Source organism: Uloborus diversus, chromosome 4, assembly GCF_026930045.1.
Source record: "Uloborus diversus isolate 005 chromosome 4, Udiv.v.3.1, whole genome shotgun sequence".
Classification (NCBI taxonomy): domain Eukaryota; kingdom Metazoa; phylum Arthropoda; class Arachnida; order Araneae; family Uloboridae; genus Uloborus; species Uloborus diversus.
The window spans coordinates 74,724,256-74,746,557 of NC_072734.1; the positions used below are offsets into that span (position 1 = coordinate 74,724,256).

The window sequence follows — 22,302 nt, forward strand, 5'->3', positions numbered from 1 at the left end:
ATGAAGATCTTGACTGCTGTGTGTAGGGGGGGGGGCATAAAAGGAGGAGTTGGTAAAAATAGAAGAAAATAACAATTATGTAATGTAACTCCTTCCATCTTCTAAGAGCAAGAATTTGCTCTTGAAATGGAAGTTTATGTGATTGGACATAAGACATTTCTTCTGACAATAAAGACTATAACTGACATGGACAAAAAAGATAATTGATATAACTCCTGTCGACATCTTAAATGTCTTAAGTTGAAATGTTAACTGCTTTACATGCACCATATGAAGCGATTTTGAGCACAGTTGTGAATTTGTAGCAAATTCAGAAAATTGAGTGATTGAAAAAAATACTAGATGTGATACAGACGAAACCATATCAGACATAAATGCTGAGGTTAATTTAAGAAATTATTAAAAGAGATTTTTGAACGGAAAAACTTGACTCTGTACTGTTTCAACTTGCTTGCCAAAGTTTAAATGAGCTGGGTCATCAAAAGCGGGAAGATCAAATTTTGTTTTACCCTTGTAAGATTGTTGGGGCCAAAGAAGCGAATCCAAAGGAAAATATTGAAATTGAATTTTCGTATTGTTAACGATGAGGCAACAAAGACAAAATAAACTTCATATGCTTTCCATAGTGTAAATTGGCAAGAAGTTTGAATTTTGAAAAACCAGAGTTTAATTGTAAAAATTCTAGAAAGTACCTATTTTAATCACTGACGAATGGTCTTCATATATCATTGAAAACTTGAAACAGTACTACATTAACAGCTAGGAACCCATCAGAAAGTAATCCGCGTAGTCGCTAGCTTTTACTTAGCTAGATGGAATACGTCGACGTTACCAATTATTGAGATTAGTAATGACTTAGCCACCAGGAAAAAGAACAAGGGATTATTTCATTTAACAAATGATCTCGAATCCAATACATTCAACTTGCCATTACTCGAAGCCTTGTAACTCGAATATTCCTTTATTTCGAAGTTTTCATTGGACCTTAAGCTCTTAAGATGACTGTGGGAACTTCCCATAGCTCGAACTACCAATAACTCGAAGGTTTTTGCCGGTCCCTTGTGACGTTTTTACCCTTAGTGAAAACGAGCGTTTTTATGCCGTTTCGTAAACTTTGACATACGATGTATACTGCGACCATCAAGAAGTTCACTTGCCTGCCCAGTTGATGTATGGATAATTTTGACACTAGAAAGTCTCATCCTTTACAAACTGACCGTGCAGAGTGGTTCTACGTTGAAATTAATCTAAAACCTCTCTGTCTTGTCGTTCAGTTATTCTTTTTGGTCTTCCGGAATAAAACTTTGCAATAAAACTATTATCTCTGATAAAATTCGATACATACCAGCTCTACTGATTCCAATTTTACTTACTATGTCCACTAGGTTCTATCCAGGAGTTTTTAAACAATAGGTTTGAAAAAAATTCTTTTGAAGAACTGCACATTGCGACTCATCTTGGAAATCGTTCAGAAACGAAAACACATGGCCGTTTTTATCAGGGATGCGGAGTCGGAAGGAAACTGTTCGACTCCGGAGATTTTAGAACATTCGAGTCCGACTCTGGCTCCGCTTTTTTGACCCCAAAATCACTCCGACTCCGCAAGCACTGGCAGAGTTACAGAGAAAATGACCGACTCCGACTCTAGGAACTGAAAACTTTCAATTCCCGACTCCGACTCATTTACAGCAAAATCATTCCGACTCCGCAGCCCTGGTTTTATGTCAGAAATATTGTGCGTCACAACTAAATGACCTTGTGATGTACAAATTTTGAACATCAATACTAAAGTAAGCTTTTAACATCGCATGGTTTCTATTTTGAGACAACATTTTTTTCGTTTATATATTTTTAATTTAGATCTATGGTCGGTAAAAGTTGTTTGAGCGCTTTATAAATTTTATTTCATCATTATTTATTTGAATAATTTATCTCGTCTCGCTTACTCGTTTAATTCGCTTGTGGTTTCCAAAAAGAAAAATGGTTGTACATAATTTTTTGGGAGGCGTTTTATGTAGACTCTACCGCATAGCTTGTATCTCTAACGAAATTTTAGCTATAGTCCGCTTTTTAAATATTACTCTAACCGAAAATTCATGAACATAAAATTATAAATACCAAAAGAAATATTAGCACAGTATATGGGACATTGGTTACTAAACAGAACGAAAAAAAAAATCCAGAAGACGGGTTACAACATCAACTAGTGAACACACGCTCTGTCACAACCAAGTGCTTCAAAAACTAATTTATCATTTTTTTGGCTACCGTAATCTATGTATGAGGGTATCTCCTATTAATTCACTCTCATAAAATTAATGAAAAACTGAAGAGTGAGCAGGACATATCTCGCCATCCATCATCTGTGATAAAGAGTAATTAAAGGTGTCACCTGTCATAATGGATTTACTATAAACATCAATCGAGCAACAAAAACTTTCTTGAATGAATATCGTGCGAGGAGGTTTGCGCGAAACTGAAAATCAATATTTTCTCGATAAATAGCCTCTTTCATTTTAACTCAATAGGAATCGCTCGGAGATAATAAAAACTAGAGTATCTATTTAATAACTACGGTTTTTTTTTAACAAGCATTTATATTCTATTACATTATTTTTAAAATAAAAAACAAGAATCCCTCATAAATTTATTGCCAAACATCATATATTTCGTCAAGAAAGTTTGAATCGTTGTGGTAAGGGTGAAACTATTATTTTCTTCAAAATTTTAGCGCGGCGTTACTTTCAGGGAGAAAAATTGTTTAGAAGAAAGAACTTATTGATTGTTGCAAACAAAGCTTTTGCTGCATGGTTTTTTTTTTTTTTAATTTATTTTTTTCTTTTTTTAAAAATAATCTCTTGTAACATTTTTCAAAATTTCACTGTCAAATTTAGACCGAACCCTGAGAAGCATTCTCTAGAAAAGATATTTTTTTAAACATTCTAGCATATTTTCATAACAAAGTACTCCGAAAATATCTTTAATGTGTTTTTTTTTTTAATTTATGGTGTTCCTTTCCTCACTTTTTTTTCCTTTGTCTTTTTCAAGTTTTCGTAGAAAAACAGCTGCTATGAAAAATAAGTACTACTTTTTTTTGATTCACTGTTTAGTGCTTTGTTTTGGGCAAGTCAGAAACGAAGCACTAGATTTGTTACCTCAGATACTTTCTCATAGCATCTATTACTACTTTGGAAAAATTCAATCAGGACCTGAGCACTTGAGGGTTCGTAGAGAAGAAGAACTATTCAAATTTTTTGCCAAGTGCAAAGGATTTACTTTGCAACACTGGCAACAGCTTGTGTCTGATAGAAAAAGACTGTAAGCACGCGAATCACTCTATACTAAAGCTAATGACTTTATGATTAAACATAAAATACACAACTATAAACGCTAACTTTTCTGTCTCAATGATTGATTTTCACAAACTATTAAAACTCCGCTCTCAAATATCTCACTGTCCAGGGGAAAAAAAGTAAAGCTATTCCATCTCTTCTTCGTGATTATACAGTTAAAACTATTGCAATTAATTACCCAAAAGAAACCTGGCTTCATATCTATACTGATGGATCGCCAAAGGTAGACTTTTCCTCCGGAGCTGGTTTTTATTCCTAAAATCTGTTTGAAAGCTCATGCCCGGTTGGGATTATTGCGACAAATTTTGAGGCTGAAATTGAGGCCATTAAACAGGATGCTCTCTATCTATTCAGCTTCTTCTCCTCTGAAAAAGGCTGTCTTCCTTATTTGCTCACAGTCAGGCATTCACTACATTTGTTCCTTTCCATATGGTGACTCAAAGCAGGTTGAAGTTACTGAATCAAAATCTGAGGAAGGCATCAGTGATGGCTGGTTAATAAACTTCCAGTTTGTACCCAGTGATTGTGATGTACCTTGTAACGAAAGAGATGATCAATTGGCGAAATAGGGATGCAAACATGCTCAACCTCCTTTTGTCCTGTCCTACGGCGAAATATTTTCCATCAGCGAAAGTCTTGAACTCTCGCTGGTGTTCTAAATTTATTTTAGCTACCAGTCTGTTCACCCTTTCTTCTTCGATGAGATTGCATCTGTCTCCAGCACGGATATTGACTATTACAGTCTGGTATATAACAAGGACGAAACTGCAGTCTGTGGGCGGCATAACCGGGCTGTCTGGTATATTGCATGTAGTTCTGGGGATGCCTTATGCCTGGCTTAGGGGTGGGGATTGACTGCTTATTACCCTAGCTTTGGCTACAATTGACGAGATGAACCGCACTATTGCTCTGGACTCTCGCTGATGGGTTAAATTTGTTTCAGCTTCCAGTTTGCTGGCGGTCTCAGCTTCAATGAGAGGACATCTGCCTCGAACTCGGTTATTGACTGTTCGAGACTGATGAATTCAGACGGATGAGTTGGGTGCGATCGACCCGCTTCCATCCCTTCAATAGCCTGATAAAATGAGTACCCAGCCTGATTGTGAAATAATCACTACTGGTTCTGCGCTCAGCTGACCACCTAACCGGAACATCTGCCTCTGCACCCCAGAGCCCTTGGTCGCGAAAACTGAGATGAGCATAGTAGGCCTAGAGTAAATACACTGCAGAAACTGGTCGGAGAGTTCATGATTTCCTGTCAAAAGTTAAGCTAAAACCACGCAGCAAACATACGATAGAAGTACAATTTCTCAGTGCACACGGACCATTTCCTTCGTACCTACACCGATTTAAGATAATTAGCTCACCACTATGTGTACGCAGTCAACCTGGAACTCCTGAACATTACATATTTTTCTATCCTCTAACCAGCTTTTTCCATTGCACTTATAATTCCAAAATTTCTTTTTCCAAAAATTATTACACAAATTCTATCTCATTCAATTTCACGCAATAATATCCATAAAATAATGTCTTTACACTTATCATAGGCAGAAGACTTTAAATATCCGGCCTAATAACTTTCCAGAAATTTTTATTGCTATTTATATACACTGGTTATCAAAAATTAAGAAACAATTCCAAAAATAGCGTTAATTTTTAAAACATAAGCCAAAACGTGTAAAATTTTAATGTTACCGAGTAAGAATTGCTCAGTAAAAGTGCAATATGCAAAACAGTGGCGCTGAAATCGGAGTGCGTCATCTGTGAGGAGCATAAGAAGTCCACGTTTGAGAGCAAGCCTATAAACTGCGCTGTGATACTGCCATAAGAAATCCGAGATAGCCATTTTGTAACAATGGCTTCCAGGCATCATTTGCCTGCAGAACTACGATAGAGAGCCATTGGGAGACTAGAGGTAGGTCAAAGTCAAGCAGAAGTAGCCAGATGGCTAAAAGTGATTCCTTTTGTGTTTCATAGACTTAGGAGCCAGTTTTAAACGACAGATTCGACATCCAGGAGGTTCAGCCAAGGACGGCCAACGTCTACGACGAGCGCCGATAACCGATTTTTGAGGTTATGTGCACACAGGAATAGAACCGCTACTCCGATTCATCACAGACCCTTCCGTGCTGCAGCCACCGAAAGATTGGTGTCAATGTCAACTGTACGTAGAAGACTTCACAAAGGTATGCGAGGCGACCAGCCATTTGTGTGCCACTCACACCTCGCCATAGAAGGGACCGTTTACAGTGGGCACGACACCATGTCCAATGGACGCCTGATCAATTGAGGGCTTTTCTCTTTACGGATAAGTCTAAAATTAGTCTAGGAAGCGATAGTAGGCGTTATTTGATATGGAGATAACCTAGAACCCGTTATCATCCGTCAAACATCCGCGAAAGAGATGGATACGAAAGAGGCAGTGTCTGTGTGGCGTTCTTTAGGTGGACGCACAGACCTTCATGTCTTTCCAAGGGGAACCGTGAATGTTCAGGTTTATGGAGATGACATCCTTGATGCTTAAGTGCACCCATATGCCGGGGCAATAGGCGATGCTTTCTTGTCACAGGGCGATATCGCAAGACCACACAGAACTCGCATCGTAGATGATTATCTTCAACAGGCTACAATTCTCCGCATGGAGTGGCCAATTAGATACCTGGACTTGAATCCCATCGAGCACGTTCGGGATGCTTTAGGGAAACGTCTATCTGCTCTCAACCCCCCCCCCCTCAGACCCTTGCCGCACCTGATACTGCTTTGCAAGAGCAATGGGCCCGCTTCCTGTGGAACAGATAGACCGCAAAATTGACAGCATCACACATTTCTGTATATGCTGCATTGCTTCAAGAGATTAACATATTCCATATTTGAGGTCTTTTTCTATAGCAAACTGACACTTTCGATTTGTTGCTTTTAGGGATGTCTTAATTTCTATGCTGCCATAATTGTCTGATAATTTCTTTTTATGTTATTTTATATCTTACTATGTGTTGCATATTGTGGGTAAGTTTCATAAAATTCTACACGTAACGTTTTGAGTAATCGTCATTTTTGTGATTTTTCCTTAATTTATGATAACCAGTGTAGTATTTACCAAACATTCCAGACTCATTTAACTTCATTTTCCCTTATATACTTCGTTTATTTTAATGTTTTTATGCATTTGTATGTATGTCTGTATACGTCAAAATTGTTCCATTTAGTGCTTGGTCTCTCGTAAACTGTTCTGTTCACTCCAGTCATCATATCCGGTTCAACTCTCACCAGGGTTGGTACGGTGGTGATTGGTGGGGTTTAAATAAATAAATAAATAAATTGAGTTAATACATCTATGCAAAAATGATGTCCCGAATGTTACAATTAAAAACGTTCTAAAAGTTCATTGAAAAAACTAATAATGTATGGTATTGCTAATAGTAGTTTCAAGCACTTTTGACCAAAAAAAGTGACACGTGCTATCGTTTCCATAGAGATTTAATGTGTCAATAGATTAACAAATGGTTAGTTTCCAACAGTGATAGAACCTCTTTTTTCATTAAACGTTTTTGTTCAGCTATTTAAATCAAATTTGTAAAGTTTAAACGTGTTCAGAAATTTATAAAAGAGAGAAAAATGGACATAAAAAAAAAGATTCCAAATTACCTCTTCCCTATCGCAAATGTAGCCCCTGTAAACCTCTTTTTAAGATTTTTCCATAAAAGATTCAAATAAGATATATGCACCAGATTTATGTTTTAAATGAGAGAGCCATTAATAAAACACAATTTTGAAAAATGATGTTTTCAAGTGTAGAAAAATGCAATACGTATTTCACTTTTCATGAAGGTTTTGGAAAATTATAATAAATAGCAGTTTAAAACCCTTATTTTCCTCTCGCCTCTTACATATTTTGAGAGAGAATTAATTAAATTGCTATTAACTGTCACCATGCACGTGAATATTTACAGTTTCGCAAAGTTTGCCGCAAAATTTAAACGACAGGTTGTTTGCATGTTATCGATAACCAATATTCCATGATAAATATTTTTTTTATGATTCTTTGAAGATTATGAAAACATCTTTGCGTGCAAGATAATTAGAAACTTTCCTTATTGTTTGCCATACACTTCATGTTTCTTGTTAGAATGTTCAAGTATCAAAGACTTTTTCTTCTGCTTGAACGCAAATTCGAAAATAAAATTACTTTGACAAAACTTGAACCTGCATTATTGTTCTTAATTGAAATTCCTTGTTGGTTTGGGGAATAATTTCTGAATTTGGATATACCACTGGTACAGTCTGACCACCTATGTTTAAGAAAAGCTAACATCTGGTTTACAGGCGTAAATCGACGCATCTATTATCTCCATGTTAAGCTAAGTGGCATTAAAATGAGTGAAACACAAGAATTAAATTTTTACTTTTCTCCCTCACTCAGATAGAACATTATCAACACAGTTCCGTCTGGTAAAAAAATTTTAAAATGAAGAATGACTCCTAAGAATCCTACTTGGGACAGCAAGTTGTATCGAATTGACGACATCTGAGCAGTCAATTAAATTATGTAGAACCTCATGGAAAAAAAGAAGACACACAAAAGTTCACGGCGTGATTTAAGAGTGGAAACATTATCATGGGACGCAGGAGCATCCCGGCCGCCAAGGAAACCAAACGTCACCAGCCAACAAAAGCAAATCCACCGCCAAGAAAGGTGAAAGAAAAAACGCGATTAAGGAACAGTTTACACGACAGAACAAGTTGGGGTTTTTCTGGGTTTTTCACCCCTTTGTATCTCATTCTCATGAAGTCCCCGAAGCTGATTTTTGGTATACTCAATCTCTAGTGGCCCCTAACGACATAAACGGAAATACATCCCCAGGACCATCAGGGGGAGGAGGAATTCAAGTTAGAAAATCGCTGTTCAAAAAAGTTTCCGCTTTCTTTGACAGGGCTACAGCCCAGACGAAAAGACGAATCAAGCTGAAATTTCGCACACACATTCCTTGTGCCCTACTGATGTGCCTTTTGTGCCATTTTACCCTTCTCCCCCTCCCCCTCCCCTCGTTTTTACTCCCCAAATTGTACCTTCCCGGGGTTCTATCACAGCCCCCCGTGGTTCTATGGTAATGACTTTTTGTATACATATTCTTGGGGGGCCATTAAGTACATATACAAAAATTCAACCCCCAGGGACATCATGGGCTGGAGTAATTAAAGTTTGAAAATCACTAATTTCCCCTAAATTCTTATGTACTGACTATCAGCTCATAGGGTTTGCTAATCTCTGACTGCAATTGCAAGGCTTGAACAGATCTAAGATCTAACAGTTATTCAAAAGTTGTCTTAGGAAATAAAATTCAATCAAGATAAATAAAACAGATCCAACAGTTGCAACTAGATGTCAAATCGCGGAAATCACAAATTTGCCCACAGCGACTGCGCATGCGCGCGGACTAAGCTCGTTGGGCTTTCTGTTTTAAGATTCTATTTTTGTTTATATTTCAACATAGAAACAAATTAATGAATGAAATTAGAATACAGTCCCCCCCCCCCCCCAGTTTCGTTGATACGAAATTTTCTTCCTTCCTGTTTTTCAGTTTTGATATATTTTAGGGGGGAAGAAATTTTAAATGTCAGTGAAACAGAGGTTAAATATTAGAATACTTTCACGCCATATTGTATGAAACTGTATGCATATGAATATGATACATCTTAACTTTAGAATTGAAAGCGAAAAATAGCACTTATTTATTGGTTTGCTTATTTTCTAAATCATTGCCTTTTTCACAAACATAACACATTATGAATTGAAACTATATGAAATACTAGCAAAAATACCCGGCGTTGCCTGGGTCAGTAATAATTATGAGAAAAAAATCGTTACTTGCTTTTGTTTTCTGTTTTAAGTGAAAGAATTTAAAACACATCTTTTTGACGTGATTAAAAATCGAATTTCTTCCTTACCCATAAAACTAAAATAGCAATAAGTAAAATGAACGAAATAGTATTGATTTAGAAACGAAAGCACTATATTTAAGCATATACAAATTTCCAAAACATGAAATTAATCTTCTCATGTTTAAAAAGATTAATCTGGTGATACTTTTTTTTTTAACATGGAGTCTAAAACCTTCTCTGTATGGCTAATTAAGTACGAAGTGATTAAAAAAAAGTAGCTGCGCTCGTAATCCCCTTATACTTGCTTTAGTTATTTCGGGAAATTTCAATCATTGTGGCTCTTGGTGCGATTTTACCGAATTTGCGAAAGTCGTTTCGAGGTACCTTCGATGATGCTCCCCCATTCTTTCCTTACTTTGTAAAACGATATGATATTAATTTTCGTTACAGAGATATCGTCGCCAGATGCTGAGATATTTTTGGTCACCATAAAATGGCGCTAAACAGTTTCATCCGAAATGTTACCAAAATAAGTAATAAAATTTGGTGATTGTTTGAAATTGTGCAAAAAGGAAAATTAATGGAAGTTTTTGTGCTGTTTATGGATTTGCCTAATTTAGTTGCTGGATTATTTAACACAGTAAAAAAAGTCTTTTGAAAATTCTTTGATTGGCGATATTTTGTTTACATGGTGAAAGCTGAGAAACATTGTGATGTAGTCTTCGGCTTCAAAAACAGCAACGTTGAAAAAACTGCCAAATGCATCAGCTACGGAAATCTTTCTGCAAAAATTTTGGCGATCTGCTGGTTGTTTGGATAATGAGTAAGTGTTCAATTAGCATAAATAATAATAAAAACCATTAATTACATTAAAGTTCCGTTTAAATGGAAAATCATCAGCCAAATCATGTATTATTTGCCAATCTTGTGCAAAAATCTTACTTCAAGATTTGACTTGAGAAAAGCCTTGAACAATCACGAAAAGCAAAGAAAGTCAACAATACAACAATTGTCGCTATCGACAGGGAGTTGAGATGATACACTAAATACTGTATTGAGTTGAGGAAAGCCTTCGAACATGGATCTAAAAAGCTCATAACTCGTTTTTTATTCTACTTAGAAATTTCGAACAGGTGCCATCTTCATCAGAAAAATCAGAGCTTTCGATGGACATATAATGTAAATATGTGCAAGTATTTTTTCATCCCAATATTAGAGAATTTATACAAAAATTGTGTTTTATTGCCCCCCTAAGGGGGTTTTGCCCCCATAACGTGACGAAAACTACCCTATGTGTTATTCTGATGCATAAGCTATATTATTGTAAAGTTTCATCAAAATCCGTTCAGTAGTTTTTGCGTGAAAGAGTAACAAACATCCATACATCCATACAGACAAACTTTCGCATATATAATAGTAGTAAGATGTGTGTGGATATCCGTGTTTTGCAGTAATTTGTAAACAGACAAAATTTTTGCAATTAATTTAAGCAAGACTTTTGAAATGAGTTAAGTCTGTGTTCATGCGCAGTCGCTGTGGCAAATTTATGATATCCGCGATGTGACAATTTTGTGATATCTACGATTTGATGTCGAGTACAGTTGCATACATACCCCTTCCCCCCTGTAACCCCCCCCCCCCCGTGAGCTGTGATGCTGATTTTTTGTATACTCATTTTTGGGGATCCATTGAGGACATCTACAATATTTCAGCTCCCAGGGACATCATGGACTGGAGTAAATAAAGTTTAAAAATCACTAATTTCCCCTAACGCTAAAGCGTAAGCGAATCAAGTGTGACCATGCATAGAGATTTTGACACATTTAAAATACGGAATTTATAGCAGGGTAAGTGCTCAAGTAGTCGCTAGTCTCCGGTAGTTGACCATAAGGACGTATAACTACTTATAAACAGTATATTTATAACTCAAAATCAGATTTGATGCATTCCCACACATTCATTTACTTACTCCTAATTATTATCCAATAACAGTTAAGTTCATCAAATAGTAATTAAAATAAAGTATCGAAATACAGCGACAACTTAGCAGTGTTGAGTAAAAATTCCTTTTCTAACATGTGTTATTTCTTCTTAAAAAATGTTTAAATTTTCTGCCTTATCTTTTTTTTCGACAAATATAGTCATTTCGTCATTTTATTGCTTCTAATGCTGATTTTAATTTAGAATTCTCGAAAACAGGTGCTGTAAATTCAGTCCATCATTGCGTTTAGAAAATTAAGTTCTAATACTCAACATGTCATTACCAAATGACAATTTATCGTTTTTCTTATCAAACTATCATACCTTGATGAAATTGGTAAAACAAATTATTTCATTTCAATATGTATTCATTCGGCAATAAACATTCTAATTGTAAGGTATTAAGATACGATACTACAATAGTTCCGTTAGCTCAAGTTATTTCAATGAGTTAAACCAGTGGTTTTTCTTTCTGTTGCTCAATATGCTAAACTATTTGCTTCACCAAAGGTTCAAGAAGCCTGTATTTTATTAAGGTAAATTATTTCAAATGTTGGTACCACTTCTTATTACCACTTCTATAACGAAAAATTTAATTTCTTGGATATTCTATTCTAGGAAATCATATCTATTGCTTGTTTAAAATGATGCTGACTTTTTTCAAAATTGCATTACGTAGCTACAAATTCCATTTCAGTTTATTCATCGTTTACTAATATTCTTGTTGAAAGCTGTAATATTATCTTCATGACACCCCCCATTTCACAATTTCAATATACCTACATACAGACCCGTCATTTGGGCAAACACGGGAAGGGGGCGGGGGCAATTGACCTCTCAAGGTTTCTAAAAAAATAATGCAGTTTTATATTTTGATGCTTTTTTTTCCTATGAAATGCATTGAATTCAAATCCTATGCCCTTCTCCTACCGAAAAACTTTGAAAATACGGACGAGCTTACATAATTCATCGAACTCTAATTCGTTCACAACGAAGTACCTTAGTTTTTTATGATAAATTTTGTTTTAGATGCGACTTTGATTGCTAATCTTTTACGTAAACGGATTTTTACTCACATTGTTTTGAGATGAAGTTACTTCCAAAACTAAAATATTAATTTTATGCTCCGTACGTTGTCCATATGTTGAAGTTTCATTCTAATGAACATAGAAGTCGAGTGTCAATCATATCGATCAATAATTCGTTATCTTTATCGGTCATGAAATTTATTAGCTGTTTTTTTCAGTCTTTATGGTAACAAAAACAATTGATACAGAAACCGTTTTGAACCAAGGGGGAAAAGGGGAGAGTCCAAATTCACATGTTTTGAAAGTTTTCAAACCCCTCCGCCCCCCCCCCCCCCAAAAAAGAAACGGGTTTAACCCTGGTCTTTTCCATTTATCAAATTTCTTCTTTCGCAGATGTGATATCATTTTAGTTAGTGGTGTAGAACAGGAGTTCTCAAACTTTCAGGCTCTGCACCCCCTATGAAGACTGACATGAGGTCACGCCCCCCTCATATGTGGTTAACACATTTATAAGGTCACGTCCTCCCCCCCCCCACAACGTGCTTTATACAAACAGAAAGAAAAGGAAACCTTTGCTTTTATTTCCCACCTACTTAATGTTACGAACTGTAATATTTTGTAAATAGTTACGTGTACATCAATGTAAAAAGATGTGATATCTTATCAAAAACAACCCTGTTGTAAAAATTTCCCCGCCAAGAAAACCCTTAACTTTTCCGCACAAAAAAGAAGGCCTTCACACATCCTAAACCTAAAAACCCTCAACCTTAAAAAGTTATGATATCTAGTTTGCCCGCCAAGTATCTCTGCCAAACTATCATCCTCCCTCTTCTCCTCTTTCATCACACCTACTTCCATTAGAACCTCCTCCCACCTTCAACTCCTCAGAAATATTAATAGATCCTTTGAAAAGCTTCCCGCCAAACAGGATAAACAATTTAAAGTGAAGTGGTTGCTTGGTGAGCAAAAAGCTTCCCGCCAAATAAGATAAACCATTTAAAGGATCTATTAATATTTCTGAGGAGTTGAAGGTGGGAGGAGGTTCTAATGGAAGTAGGTGTGATGAAAGAGGAGAAGAGAGAGGATGATAGTTTGGCAGAGATACTTGGCGGGCAAACTAGATATCATAACTTTTTAAGGCTGAGGGTTTTTAGGTTTAGGATGTGTGAAGGCCTTCTTTTTTGTGCGGAAAAGTTGAGAGTTTTCTTGGCGGGGAAATTTTTACAACAGGGTTGTTTTTGATGAGATAAATAGTACATAAATGAGAGTAAGAATAAGTTAAAAGATCTTTATTATTAGTTCTGTAACATAAGTAATACACAAATTTGGACTGAATCTGCTCAAGAGTTTTCGATTTATTATTGTAATAGGGATTTCAAATAAGACCGGAGTACTCGAGCTTGGAGCGCACAAGACAAAAAAAAAAGCGTTTTAAGTGCTTCATCATTAGAAAAATCTTTAGACTTGCGTTTAAAACAACCCAGAACCTTATTTACCCTTGAAACACGGTTGTTAATATGGTGCGTGAAATCAATGTTATTTTTAAAAGTGATACCTAAATCCGTAGCAAAGTCAGAACGCGATAAACACGAATTACACACGAAAATTAATCTGACGCGCTTCAATAAATCCAATGATCTTTTTTTTTTACTAATCTGACAGGCTGTCCTAGACGCATCCACCAGCAAAAAAAGCCAACATTTGGTGTAGGCACTTGACAGCATGTAAGGTATCTCTTCTATGTTTATCTGACGCGCTCGAGTGAATCCTCAAAACCACTTTGGGCTCCCCTACTATAAAGAGGCCGTAACAGTTGCTGCAGAGTCGTATATTCTAGAAAAGATCGGTAGCATTCGCTTCGGACTGAAGTCGTAACGCTTCCCTCCAACTGCTTCCATTTGGGAACTTCTATGTTGCAGCAGTTGAGGATGGCGTTATGACGTCGATCCGAAGTGGGATGATTCCACGTGGGGGCCGGAATATCAGTCTCGTAAACGCCCTTCGCTGGAAGCCAAAATATATTTGCCCTGGTCCAGGAACTTTAATATTGAGTAGGCGTCGTCCTGCCCTGAAAATAGTTGAATATAACTTACACAAGCAACAATTTTCTTGAAGAATGCTGAATGTAAACGTATTTTATTTAAAAACACATGCTGTACTTCAATTGCAATCTAAAAACATGTACTGACTGAGTATGTTTTACAGCACGATTTACATCGGGCCATGCAGCGGTCTCAATCAGCTTTGTCTCATCGTCTAATGATACTTTCAGCTACTTTGCTTTGCCTCATCTTCACAAGGTGAGTACATACTACTTCTGTTTACCCGTTAAGCAGAAATGACAACTTCATTATTACGTAAACGTTTTTAGATTTTTTGAAAATTGCTTCCTTGTAACCCCAAAGCTCGTACATGCAATAAAACCTGTACTTTTTAATCGCAACAACCAATGTTAAATCTTGACCAAGTTCAGTTTATGATAGAAATTTGTCCCCGAAGTCCAAAACTTTTCGATGCAACGACAATCACTGGGATGCAGTACAATTAAGTTACACCAATCACATTTACCTAAATTCGGTGATCAACGTCTATTTTAAAAATCAATGTTTTTACATAGATCCAAAATAACCAACGTCAGTAGATATTCAAGTATGATTAAAATCATTTTGAAAATTATGCGTACTTTCCCAATTTAGCTTGACGCAGTTATCTTTTGAAGTGTTCAAAATTTTGCTGGGAGTGAAATTTAGATAGAGCAAGAAAATAATTAAGAAGCTGTAAGACCACTTTTTGTAAAGCTGGTGCATTTTTGATATAGGGTGTTGTCATTTCAAACCAGGTTTCCATAAGTTAGTGCAATATTGATTTTTTTTTTTTTCAAATAATTGATGACAATAAATAAAATGATTGGTACAATCAAACGATCATATAGTATAACATAATCATTTGCCTTCGTCTCCCGGTCATAGAAATAGGTCTTAAGGGTAAGGTCTTATAGGAATAAAGTCTTAAAGTCTGGCGACATTTTAGAAAAGTCGCCAAGTTTAGCTATAAATGTATAATTAAAAGTCGCTCTAAATTCTTGAATCAATTTCAAAGATCGAGCAAGACATAGATGTAGTAGTAATTAAATACCTACCGGAGCCCTTCTTGTCGAAAGGCAAGCGTCTGAAAAGCGCAAGCACGCGAGTAACTTTTGGCGTAGCCTGATATTACGCAAACAGCGTTGTATCCTCGTAAGCTACGCGTTTGCCCATTTACTTCAAGTTTCACGTGCTCAATGACGGCCGGTGGCTGTCGCTACGGAGTTGCGCATCTAGTTAACGACATCGATGGAACAAGCTGATCCCTGCTCTCCGAAACTCCCATTTCTCGCTAAGTTTGGAGATTTCTCTTAAAATGTCATCCGACTTTCACCCCTTATATATTTCGATAATGGGAGTAAGACTGCAACTGGTAACAAAACATGTTTCACTGTGTTTTTTTTAATTGCTTCTTATTTCAGTAATTTTCATTTCAACTCTATTCGTGTACAGAAATGTGAAATTTCGTTCGATGAAATATAAAAAGTACTTTCCTACATTTCCCCCTTTTTTTAGCCTACTTTCCCAGTAAAAGTCAGAAAAAGAAGAAAAAAGCGTGAAAGAAGGCTTAATGCATCTTAAAAATATCGCGAAAACAAAAAAAAATCAAAAATAAGTAAAATAATTAAATAAATATTGAAAAATTAAAAATTGGAAAGTAGGGTATTGAGATGAGGAAAAATGTCTGTTGGTCTGTCTGTCTGCCCCCCCCCCCTAATAACTTTCGAATGAATAGTCCGATTCGAACAAACTTTTTTTTGTTCGAAAGATCTCGGCGAGGACACCTCATTCCCATATTTCGCTTTATGATTTGAACTATTTTTGTTCAATTTTGAACAGCTCAAAAAAACTTAACAATAGCGCCTACGGGGAAACTGAAAGTCAATGTAGATTCCGTACTTGAAGGCGGATTTACTTCAAACAAATTTTGTTGGAAATAGCTCTTGACGCAAATCTCCAAACTCAGACTCCGAGAATTTAGGAGCACCTGACTCCGATTCCGACTCCTGTGCCCGACAATTAATCGGACACCGACTTTCCGACTTCGGCTCCGACTTCGTAGCTTTGGTAAAAAATTGTGGAGGACAAATAACTGACTCCGATTCTTGGATATTCGATTCCGACTCCTTTATCCCAAAATGAAATTGACTCCGACTCCACAGCTATGGTTTTAAAAGGGAAATACTTATTGTTGATATGAATTGTTTTTATTTTCACGCTTAAGTTTTAATTTAAGTATTCAGTTTTCGGCGAATAAACTCGAAGTCATTTTATGTTTCTACATTAAGATATACGCAGACGATTTCTTTTTTTTTTTTTTTTTTTGGACGATGAAAATTATTTTTTTAAGCTTTTATTTATTTTGGTAGTGCATTAATTCATTTAAAAAATTATTTTTGGTAACAGGGGAAAAAGGAACGATTTTTTTATATGATGTACTTATTTTAATGAGCTTATTAATTTTAATTATTATTTTTTCGTTTTGAAAGCTGTTAAAGATATTTTTTTTAAATTTTTTTAGATGAGTGAGGAATATTTTACTCCTAGAAATCAGCTTAAAATATTTAAAAAATACGTTTGAAAAAATTTACGATTTTAGCTATTTTTGAGAATATTGATCAGGTACTAGAAAGTAGTATGGGTATACGGGAAAGTAGGCTCGTTTAGTTCTAGACAGAACTTCTTGTTTAACTTCAGGCAAGCATTATATTTTCATGAATATTGTAACTTATTCAAAAAATAATTTCATATCTTCCAGGTGAAAAATAGTTCATGAAATTTTAATGTTTTTGCTCGTTTTGTGTTCCAACAGCTTTACCTAATAGTATTATCCGTTCCATTATTAAACGGTTACCGACCTCTTGTGCACTTGAGCGAAGAAACTTTCCGCTTTTGTTCCGGCATTATAGGAAACGTATTTCATGAATAAAATAATTAGCTTCTATTAGTGAAAATGATGAGCAAAATCGTTTTTTTTTTTTTCTTATCTTTCAGATTTGCAGACGAATGATTAAAAATGTTTCTGATCCAAAATTCAAAATGAGTTATTGCAAATTGTGTTCGGGATTTTTTTTTTTCCCCTCAGAAGAAAAGTCGATTGTTTCGCGACAAAAGCTGTTTTCTACAGGGTCCAGGGGGCAGGGTTCTTTCCTACCCAAACTTAAATTTTAGGGAAGAAAGAAATTCTCCGGTATGCACACACACGTACATCTAAGAAAAGGGACAGTGAGGCATTTAAAAATTGGAATGTTGTAATTTTTCTCCAAATTTGCCAAATCGTCGCACAAAATATACCGAATGAGGATTGAGGTTGGTTGTACATTAGGTTGGTCGTACATTTGTCGAATAGGGACAAAAAAAAAATCGAACATTCAACCGTCTAAAGGATTTATGTTTTATACGTTTTTTATTCGTGGAAAATAGCTTGCTCTTAATTTTTCTCTGCTTTCGTCCAGGGCTGCGGATTCGGAACTAAAATGGCCGACTTCGACTCCTGGATTTTGAAACGCCCGACTCCGGCTTTTTTATTTATTTATTTTTCTAAATCCTCCACCCTTTCATGGGAAAAGGGAAAAACACCTTAACAGATATTGAAATATTAATTCATTTTTGTGAAATTTTCGCTTTATATTTTATTGTAAACCTAAGATGCATACAAGTTAGAAATTCTATCTGAAAATCAAACTATCCAACAGTTGCGATTTTAAAAGTGAGCTTACTTAAAAATCCCATTTTTTTTTTTTTAATGAAAAGGAATAATTTGCTCCCCTATAATGTTTAACAACTAGATGTTGATCAAATATTGTGCTTTCAGTTTTAAAGCTGTGACTGGAGAGAGAAATCCTTTTTGCAAAATCAAAAACTTTACTTGAGGGGGGGCGGTCTCCCCCCTCTCCTCCCGGATGACACCCATCTGGTGGGTGACAGAAACACACTTTGGCTTCACTTCCAACAATTGGAAAATCTTGGAAAAAGACGTTTTTTTTTTCACGTTTTTTTTTTCCAGAGGAAACCAAATGAGCAAGCTTGTACAGTAAAGCTAACGTACAATAGATGACAAAAATGCAGAAAAACTAAAAATTTGCAGGTACTGTCCTTTACCTGTCCATAGTAGCATGCGTTCCTACGGTTAAATACAGTTACAACTAGGAACTAGAATTAATGGTGTCTTAAGATGATTATTTAAGCGAGCCGCTTTAAAATATGCAGGTGGATGGACGGATGGAGAGAGGTTATACGATATATTAACAACCAGTTATTGTTTTGCAGTGTTTGTGGCTTCCAACACTTCCAGCGTGCCGGAGCCGAGCATGTGGACCTGTTCGAGAGCCTCTACTTCGTGGTTGTGACCTTCTCTACAGTAGGTTACGGGGACTACAAACCAGACAACTGGCCTTCGCAACTCTTCATGGTGGTCATGATCTGTGTTGCTCTCATTGTTCTTCCTACGCAGGTATAGTTAAGCTCAATTTATACTTATTTGAGAAACAACCCACTGCTGGCAAAATCTTTAACCAATCAAAGGTCTGGTTCAATTGACTGAGCAACTTGATTGGTGTTGGTTAAAGTAAAACCCTAGTTCGAAGATTAAATTGATCAACACATCCGCTATGTTGGAGCTAAACGATGCTTTCTTTTTATGTCTACTATGTCTACTTTGCTTCTTGATTGTGGTGTTTCTTGATTACGGATTAACGTGGAGTTAATAAGAAACCACAATCAAGAAGCAAAACACGTTACTTCACCATAGCAGACATAGGAAGAAAGCATCGTTTGCCTCCAAGATGGCGGACGTGTCGCTTACTCACTCTACAATTCAGAGTTTTAAGCCAAAGTACAATCTGTCTACAGCTCTCGTTGATAAACTTCATTTTAGCACGCTATAACGGCAACAATTTATTGAATTTAAGCGACACTCAGGCGGTTAACTGAAATACACGGCTTCCAAACTGACACACTACACATACGGCTAATTTGAGCATCTGAAACAGAAATAGGCTAATCATCCAATTGAAACCATATTTCTTCTAGGTAGGGGAATGTAGAACAAGGTGAAATAGTTAGATTACTCATCTTTTTTCAAAATGAACAAATAGAAAATTTGTTGTGAAAATTATAGTACATAAAAAACAATGTATTTTATTACTGAACTGGCATTGAAACATTTTTTATTTTTGGCACTTAACTTGCACCTTCAAAAAAAAAAAAAAAAGAAGAAAAGAAAAGTTCTGTTTTTCATGGGGCAAGTAAAAAATTAAATATTTTTCTAATGAAATATTTTGGATTTTGTTATTAAAAATATTTTTGATCAAATTAATGACTAAATAAAAGAAGGAATGAATAAATGAATGGATAATGAAACACTAAAGGAATTAAGAAAATAATTGATTAATATAAGATAACTAAAAAAAGAGTGAATAAAATAGGGAATGAATAAGAAAATAAAGTGATCGAATAAATAACTAAGTGAATTATTAAATGGAGGGATCATATGCTTTGATCTTCAAAGATAACTTTTTCCTGAATGGAATAGACTGCATGCATTATTACACAATTAAAATATAACGAAAGAGGTAGTGCTAAAAACAGCTTAGAGGAAAAGGCGTAAAAATGGACACAGGTGCAAATATAGGCAACCCTCCCAGTGGCTAAAGGGGGGGGGGGTACTGAAGACTGGCGGTGAGGACTGTATATAGTGCCATTTACTAATTTAAGATAGCAGAGAGCAGTTGGAAACATTCTTTCAAGTAGTGTGGATGCAACTTGAGTTGTAGCGCGAATTTGTGTGTGTTTTTTTTAGACGAACTAACTTTTTAGAGGTATGTAAAATCGCTTTCTTTTCTTGTTCAAATGTTTAGTTAAAAACTATTTCACAGTGACATAAAGAAAGCTGAGATCTTAAGTTACTTTTTGTAGCACAGCTTCAGTTACGCACTCTTTTACGTTAAATGGGAGAGTGACCATCTTTCTTATAGATGTAGATGGTGTAAATATGGGCTCCCATTTCAAAAGTGCCCATAACTATACCACATCTTTTTTTAAAACAACAAAAAATATTTCTCAAGCGATGCAGCTTACAACTTTCGAGATGAAAAGTTCCTTGAAGACACTCGGGAAGAGGTGTGAGTGAAATGTGTGCCCCACTATTGGTACAATCTAAGTGGGCCGAATGTGGGCACACTTAGACTGTGCCGGGGCTGAAAGAGCCGGTTATGTTTCCGATTTCTGTAATTTTTTCCCTTGCGTAATAAATAAGTTCTCTACAATTTTATATTGTTTTATCCTGTTTTTAAACTATTTTTGGTAATTTTTTTTTGAAGGGTGCTCATATTTACACCCTATATTTTCTGATGCTGTTTTTAAATCGACGTTTTTGAAATGAAAGCATTGATATTCATCATCGTTACGCTTTCTCCCATATGGGATACTTGCTGTAGTTGTTAATGAAAGATAAAAATCTAGAATTTTACGAATAAAAAGCAACTTTAAACAAAAAACAAAAGAGGGTAACCATTTCACTTTGCCTCGCTATTTTACTTTGCCCCTAGTTCCCCTACATGGCATCCAGATGACACGTATTCAACGTTAAGTGTCGACAGTATAAATATGAAAAAAGTGCTTTGAAAAAAAATGCCCCTCCCAATCTTCTTCATAGAGGGTTAAAACTGAGTTTACTGCCATTTGATATTGCAAGCGTACGTTAAATTCTAAGATTTTGCCTGTCAGCTTTGTAGCAAAATGTATTGCTTGTCCACCTCCCTCCCCTCCCCCCAAATGATATCTAGACCTTATCGGTTTTTCCAAGCTAACTAATGTTTTTTATTTCCTTTAATAGTTTGAGCAGTTGGCATACACGTGGATGGAACGCCAGAAATTGGGGTTTGCATACAGTCGCCATCGTGCCCAAAACGAACGCCACGTGGTAGTATGCAGCACGATGCTTCGATCGGACACCGTAATGGACTTCCTAAATGAATTCTACGCACACCCTTTGTTACAGGTGAGTTTGAAAAATTAGATAGCATTTTAATTGATGAAAAATACATTAAGGTGTTTTTCAAGCTTCTCTTTAGCTTTTTGGGCTCAGAAATGCAAAAAAGTTATAAATTTTGAGCAATAAATGAGCATTTTGCGTGCTATTTTCTTAAAGTAATACAATAAAGAGTTCCTATCCTACATGTCACATTTTGCGGAGGAAAAGAAATATTTCGGAGACCTATTCCGGAACAATGCTAGGCTACACATTATTTGACCTTAGGTAAAAACCTTAAGGTAAATAACTACTCAAAACATTCTTATTCAGTATCGTTTTAATACATACCCACACATGTATAAGAACGGCTATACATAAGAAATTAGATTTTAAGATCTTTTTTACTCTCTTGAATTCATAATAAAAAAGTTATATGTAGTAACTTGTTTCGAGACGTGTACTACACAATTTATATTACGATCACAAAGTTATACAATTTATATCTTGTTTATGACCTGACTCAAGAAACTTACTTTGCTTCATGGGGAAACAATAAGATAAGAAAACTTCCTTCCGCTAGTCACATTTGAAACCAGCTAGCTGTTGTAACAAACACGAACGAATACTAAAGGAAACATCAGTTTCGTATTCTTTAGAAATAACTTTTTCACGAAATTCTGACATTTTATGTTCAACAACATGGCAACTTTAATCCTTTCACCTTCAGCCACATCCAACGGATGGTACGTAATATTTAATAGAACTGTTGAAACTCAAGGTATAAACGGCTCCCTGATTTTTCGGGAAAATGGGAAAATTTATTATTTAAAAGCAGAAAAACTGATCCCTTGTCTGAATATTTCACTAGAGTTCTAGATTTCAATCTCTAGTAATCTTCTTCATATCCTTGAAAAATCCCAGGAGAGTCAAGAGGATTTAAAATCTGTTTTCTTATGTATAGTCATTTTTAAATTTAATTTCTTTCCGTTTCATTCACGCTA

The 22,302-nt window shown here is 35.7% G+C and overlaps 1 protein-coding gene across 1 annotated transcript in view; it reads left to right on the top strand.

Annotated features, from left to right (window-relative positions):
* The window catches only part of LOC129220636 (potassium channel subfamily T member 1-like), a 173,994-nt gene that overhangs the window by 80,182 nt on the left and 71,510 nt on the right, over positions 1-22,302 (top strand). Inside the window, exons 9-11 of the mRNA XM_054855066.1 lie at positions 14,450-14,544; positions 18,598-18,781; positions 21,164-21,328. Coding sequence (XP_054711041.1) covers positions 14,450-14,544; positions 18,598-18,781; positions 21,164-21,328 — 444 coding nt within the window. The remainder of the gene's footprint in view (positions 1-14,449; positions 14,545-18,597; positions 18,782-21,163; positions 21,329-22,302) is intronic.